This window comes from Macaca thibetana, chromosome 1 (assembly GCF_024542745.1).
Source record: "Macaca thibetana thibetana isolate TM-01 chromosome 1, ASM2454274v1, whole genome shotgun sequence".
Lineage (NCBI taxonomy): Eukaryota > Metazoa > Chordata > Mammalia > Primates > Cercopithecidae > Macaca > Macaca thibetana.
In genome coordinates this window covers 67,275,017-67,281,620 of record NC_065578.1, presented here as the reverse complement: position 1 = coordinate 67,281,620, position 6,604 = coordinate 67,275,017, and the positions used below count along the sequence as shown (strand labels likewise).

General features: G+C 43.9%; 1 protein-coding gene across 1 annotated transcript; it reads left to right on the top strand.

The window, feature by feature from the left end:
- Window positions 1-704: 704 nt before the first annotated feature.
- On the top strand, window positions 705-5,725 carry DIRAS3 (DIRAS family GTPase 3). Its single transcript, XM_050765604.1, has 2 exons — window positions 705-1,175; window positions 4,316-5,725. Exon 2 carries the CDS (start codon window positions 4,386-4,388, stop codon window positions 5,070-5,072), a length of 687 nt encoding a protein of 228 aa, XP_050621561.1. The 5' UTR covers window positions 705-1,175; window positions 4,316-4,385; the 3' UTR covers window positions 5,073-5,725.
- Window positions 5,726-6,604: the final 879 nt, after the last annotated feature.

Below are 6,604 nucleotides of genomic sequence, written 5' to 3'. Positions count from 1 at the left end.
GCGCTCACAGGCAAGGGAGAAAGAAGCCAGACCGGCTCGGAGACGTGGCGGGCAGACGCAGGCGCATTTGGAAAAGGGACTGGTGGTGGGAGGTGCGGAGCGGTATTCCTAGCCGCTGGCGGACCCGATGGGGCGTCCTGCGAGGGTTCGGCGAGGGTTCTGCCAGGATAGTAGCAGTGCGCCCAAGGAGTGAGAGGCACCCGGGGCTACTGGAGCCAGACCCTCAACCCGCCCTAGTGGTAGGCGAGGAATAACGAAAGCCACGTATTCCCATTTCTCTAGTGGCTAAAGGTTTTCATATGGTTATTTGCTATCTGCATATCTTCAGTGAAATGTCTGTTCATGTCTTCTATTTTCTAATTGAATTTTTAAAAATAATTGACTTTTGAGTTATGTACATATTCTAGATACTGGTTGTATGCCAGATACGTGGCTTGTAAACATTTTCTCCTAGGTAAACCTTTTCAGTATCGTTACAGGGTCTTTCACAAAGCAAAATGTATGGGGTCTAATTCATCAAAATTTCTTTTTACTAGTCATGCCACTAATGTCAATGTAAGAACCTTTTGCCTAGCCTTAGGCAATAAAGGGTTTGTTGTTTTTTAAAACACTTTTGTAATTTTACGCGTTACAGTTATGTCTAGCCACTTTTTATTTAAGGGTTTTTTGTTTGTTTGTTTGTTTGTTTGTTTTGGCAGGGGGATCTATGGATGTCCTATCTTTCCAGTATTATTTGTGGAAAAGATTATCTTTCCTGCATTAAATTGCTTTTGGACCTTCGTCAAAAATCAGTTGGACCGGTTTTTGTTGGCAAAGTTTTGCCTGAAGCTTATTCCAACAGGTGAGAAAAAGTCCACAGTTTTACAGTTCCTCCGCAACCTGTAACCCCACCCTGAACTTCTGGACTAGCCACTCGAGTGTTGCAGATGCCAAGCTGACCTCGGGCCGCTCTGCGTTGGGCCAGCCCCTCCCGGCTGGTTTCTCACCACGCATCGCGCAAGCGGAATTTATGCCTATTACCGACACTCCCTGCGCCCCCGCACCCCGCTCCTGTGCGCAAGTCGGAATCAAACCTCAGAGGAGTGAGCGTTCGGGGCGTCCAGTTGGTTGTCGCGGCAGTCTCTGCGAGCAGCGCATTTGTCTTCTAGGCTGCGTGGTTCGTACCTCCGAGAAAGGTAAGTCTTTCTTTCGCTTTTTTAGGGGTACTTGAAAACAACATGTGCCAGACAAACCAGCAGATGCTGTCCCCAGTGGAAGTTTATGGGCGAGTTGTCCCTACAGCTGGTACCACGTCTTTCTTGGCGCGATTATTGCAAGAGCCACCCGCAGCCACTCGCAGCCCCTGCGGGCTCGTGGCAGGTCCTGCAACTGCACTTTGGATAGTCCCGTTGGGAAGCTAGCACTTTTTAATATAGAAGAACGAGGCTTGGTTAAGTGTGCGAGCTTAAAGGTTGACATAGTGTCCACTATTACAGCTGCTTAGGTAGCTAGTATTCAGGAAATAATAGTGGAGTCGTGTAGTGTGAAAGTAAGATTGAGATGAACGAGGAGGGTAGGTGCTACTACAGCCACCAGAGAGAAACCTGACCCTGCAGATGCGTGGTGATGTCCATGAGCCAGGCTGGTACCGCAGCAGCAGCGGCGGGACCTTGAGCTCCGCAGGGCCGCTGGGTTTGGACGCCCTCCGGTTCCTGGAAGCTTTCACCTCCCTCTCAGCCTGAGGCCAGGTGGTCTGGGAAGCTGGAAGGAGTGCTGGGGGGAGGGGGGTCCACTGCCAAAGAATGAGAGTTCTTTTCACATCTGGAAACTTCAGTTATCACATGTGTCCTTTACCAATTTTCTTTTTCTTTTATTTTCTTTCTGATAGAGACGGGGGTCTCCCTTTAGCCAGGTTGGTCTTGAACTCCTTTGCTCAAGCGATCCTCCCACCTTGACTTCCTAAAGTGCTGGAATTACAGGCATGAGCCATCGCGCCTGGCTGCTTTACCAATTTTCTGTGAATGAATTTGTACATACATCGCCTATAGCAGGAAGTAATGTAAAACAGAATAATTAGTAATGCACATTTACTAATGTGGGATGTTGGTGGCCAAGAGATACTTGGTCTTTACTGGAACTCTTGATACTAACGTGGAGTTTATAATAGTTGTGGGCAGTGCAGACAGGGCTAGGATTTCTGTGACTAGAGAACTCTAGTGCGTGAGGACCTAAGGAAAGCTGGATTGTTGATTTTTGCCAATAAATAAGATGTGAAAGATTGCATCACTGTAGCAGAAATCTAGTTTTTTAAGCTAAATTTTATTAAAGGTCATCATTGCTAAAGGAATTGTGCCCAGGATTTGGATAGCTGATATCATTACTTAATATTAGATGATATCAACTAACCACATCTTATAGACTGGAACAAAGTGCTAGATTTTACCTGAAAGCTGCAAAAATGAATGATTTAGACATATGTATGTATTTATTTTGTATCAATTTCAAATATCTATTGTATTAACATCCCTGGTCCCCTTTAATCAAGAATATAAAATCATTTACTTAAATTTTGCCACTTAAGTTTAGAATACTCTTAGAATCACGCTATCTTAAAGAAGCCAGACTAGAATTAGAAGCAAGTAAGTCTGAAGATATAACAACCAGCAACAACGTTTTTTTTTCCAAACGAAAACTCTAATATGGGGTGGGCATGTTGTCTCACACCTGTAATCCCAACACTTTGGCAGGCCGATGCAGGAGGATCACTTGAACACAGGAGTTCAAGACCAGCCTAGACAACACAGTGAAACCCCGTCCCTACAAAAAATAAGAAAATTAGCTGGGCATGGTGTCACATGCCTGTAGTCCCAGCTACTCGGGAGACTGAGGTGAGAGGATTGATTGATCCCAGGAGGTTGAGGCTGCCGTGAGCCATGATCGCATGACTGCACTCCAGCCTGAGGGATAGAGCAAGACCCTGACTCAAAAAAAAAAAAAAAAAAAAAAAAAAAATCACCACCAAAACTCTAATACGAACATATTACTCTCATGGCCTTGCACATTCTAAAAGGGTCCTTTTCCCCAGTACTGGGACAGTATGTGTTCAACTACACAGCCAGCAAGAAAGGCTAGTTTATATAGGAAGTGTGCTATATACAAAAAGCGTCTCTTCTCTTTCTGGTATTGTACATGACACAATCACAGCTGTACCTGAAGAGAAGTGCATTTTCAGGACCATCATCACATAGAAACACGTATAAATTTCTATACTTAGTGCCAGAGGAATGACATTGCCTTGTACTTTTCCTACCTGTGTCCAGAGGCCAGCTATGCGGTCTGTCTGCATGGTGCCTAGAACTTTTTCCATCTGACCTAGGATGCTTCTGAAGCAGTCCCCCTGGGCAGCTGTCTGGTATTGAGGATATACCTCTGAGAAAAGTTTCTTACAAACCTATTCTACTGTGTTTTTTCCAGAACTCAAAAAGTTCATTGACTGTTCAAATCCTGAAATTTCCTCTACTTCCATAAGGCTGAATTAAAACTATTCTGTTAAAGGTAGTAGCCATGGCAAAAGAAAAACCACTGTTCTGTAGAAAAACTCGTTCAATATTTAGAATGTGTTCTAAGCAGAGATGAGATACTGAAAAGAAAGGTACATATATATATATATTTTTTAACTCCACTGTCATTGTGACTAAGGATTCATGAACTAAGACCCCTCCCTCAGCTCTTGGTGGCACATGGTGACAGCATGCTCAGAGCAAAGGTGCTCCCCATGCCTCTTCTTGGGCTGTGCTGACTGCAGCTGCCTCCCCTCTCTACATCCCACACCACTGATGCCAAACACCCCTCCTTTCCCCTGTACTGATGACTCTGTAGCTTTAACCAGGGTGGTGGTGTCACTCTAAATGTCACGTTGGCATTCAGCCCCGGAGAGTGGGGAAAATTCCCCCACCTGCTTCTCTTTGACTGTTCAGTCCTCTTCAATTAAAATCTTCATTTTACAAGAGAGGAAATGAGAGTAAGTGTTTCTTGTAGGGGTGTAGTGAGAATTTAATAAAACAGTTAAAGGAAAGAAAACAAAAGGTAGTATTGTTGCACTTTCTAGATGGTAAAAAGCAAACCACCAGGTCTGCTGAGTATATATCACCTGCCGGTCCCTCAGTCTAGCAGGCTGAACTTTGTGCCTGGGAATTTTCTTCTCGCCGTGTGCACCCCTTTGCGTCACGGGGTGGACTCTCTCCAGAGTCCTAGTGGAGCAGCTGGCCAGGCTGACGTCATCTGACAACATTGTAGGTTACCACTACCATCTCTCACCGTCTCACTTTCTTCCTAGGGAGTCAGTCTCCTGCTGCCAGCTAAGTGTGGGAGAACTTGTGCACGTATCTCCCCTCCGAATCCCAACGATGGGTAACGTCAGTTTTCGCCCCAAGGAACAGCAGCTGCTGCAGCGGTTGCGGCTTCTGCCTGCCCTGCTTGTCCTCCGCGCCTTCAAGTCCCACAGGAGGATCAGAGATTACCGCGTCGTGGTAGTCGGCACCGCTGGTGTGGGGAAAAGCACGCTGCTGCACAAGTGGGCGAGCGGCAACTTCCGTCATGAGTACCTGCCGACCATTGAAAATACCTACTGCCAGTTGCTGGGCTGCAGCCACGGTGTGCTTTCCCTGCACATCACCGACAGCAAGAGTGGCGACAGCAGCCGCGCTCTGCAGCGCCACGTTATAGCCCGGGGCCACGCCTTCGTCCTGGTCTACTCAGTCACCAAGAAGGAAACCCTGGAAGAGCTGAAGGCCTTCTATGAGCTGATCCGCAAGATCAAAGGTAACAACCTGCATAAGTTCCCCATCGTGCTGGTAGGCAATAAAAGTGATGACATCCACCGGGAGGTGACCCTGCATGATGGTGCCACCTGTGCGATGGAGTGGAATTGCGCCTTCATGGAGATCTCGGCCAAGACAGATATGAATGTGCATGAGCTGTTCCACATGCTGCTGACTTACAAGCAGCAGCCCACCGACCTCCAGGAGCCCGAGAAGGAATCCCAGATGCCCAACACCACTGAGAAGCTGCTTGACAAGTGCATAATCATGTGAGCCCTGGGCCTTAAGAGCCAGCTCTTCCTATCCTGTAGTGTGTAGAAAACGTGGACTCATTTCACCGTGTTACATGTACATGGTTGATTTTGTGCTGTTTGGACTGTAACATCCATATTGTCAATAAATATACCTTGTAGGTGGATAACTTCTTTTTCCCAGGCCAGAGAATTCAAATTGTTAAAAGATCGGCATTTGAAGAGGAGAACAAAAGTAGCATGATGTATTTAAAGTAAGGCCTTTAGTAATAAATGTAATAAGAGAAAATGTTTTGAAAAGAACAAAACATCAAAATGAATAGAAAGAAAAATTGGAAGGTGTCCTTTGGTAACCCTATTATTGTGTATTACCTTTAAACATTTCACATCGTGTAAGTGTTTAATCATATCTTTTAATTGTGTATTTAATTAAGAAAAGTGTTTTCACAACAAAAGCTTTTGACAAATTGCTGCGTGACATATACTATATTAAAAAATGAATATGCTATAGCTGATCATTAGGGGTTTGGGAGCAGAGAAAATTGTGAAAGTGGAACTCTCTCACTAAAGATGTTAGTAGTTTCCTATGTCCTTTAAAAATGTTTGAGTATTCTGCATAGCAGTTTAAAAAAGTGTAACCGCTTCTTGACTTAATAAAGCTTTTCCTGCATGCAATCAGCTGTAAGAATTTGTCTTTCTAGAAAACAAAACATTGCCCATTGTATTAAAATTTAAACCATATCTGTTAAAGGTTTCCAATAAGAACTTCACACATGGGTGTCCCTGCCATGTTGAAATTATCCAATATGGGAGGGAGGTGTTTTAGGGAGGTCTCTGCAATGCAGAGCTGTTTTGTGTCTTTCCTGGACTGACATCCAGAAGAACTCCAGGCATCTTTGAGGAAGATGGTCACAGTGTTGCTGTCTCAAGAGGAAGCAGGTGAAAAGCAAGCCTATGCCTTCCGTCTCTTCCTATATTCTGAAATACTGGATATAGGCAATAGGGAGCAGAATGAAAGATAAGGGGGGGAATGATATTTGAGAGACTCCCCTATAAGGGAGTTTTTAGAGATTAATTTTATATTTGAACATAATTTTTTGAGTGAGGGAATAAAGTATACATATCCTTGCTTTTGAGAGTTTTTTTTTTTTTTTTTTTTTTTTTAACTTGGGAGTGGTTCAGGGGAGTCTCTTAATCTAGTGATTTTTTTCCCCACAAAGTATTATTGAACAAATATGTATTGAACAATGTATGTGCTTCTAGAGGAGAAGCACATTGTTGAGAAGGAATTGCAAACACAATTTCATGGTACTCTAGATAGTTTCAAGCTTAGAAAATCTATTCAGTGGCTCCTTTTTAAATAATTAATTTAAAATTTCCCTATTCATTTTCATAGCAATTATTCTTACCACTTGGAAAATACCCAAATGGTTCTACCATATAGTTTTTTATGAATTCTTTTCCTAAAAACCAGTTCTTTGCTGAAGTCCTAATGGAGTAAATCTGGTTCTAAAAGAAAATACTCTACCTTGGTTATTCTCCAGGATAATTCTC

What these genes read in the sequence shown, in the direction of transcription:
- DIRAS3 (XM_050765604.1), top strand. Translation starts at nt 4,386, where the DNA reads ATGGGTAACGTCAGTTTTCGCCCCAAGGAACAGCAGCTGCTGCAGCGG.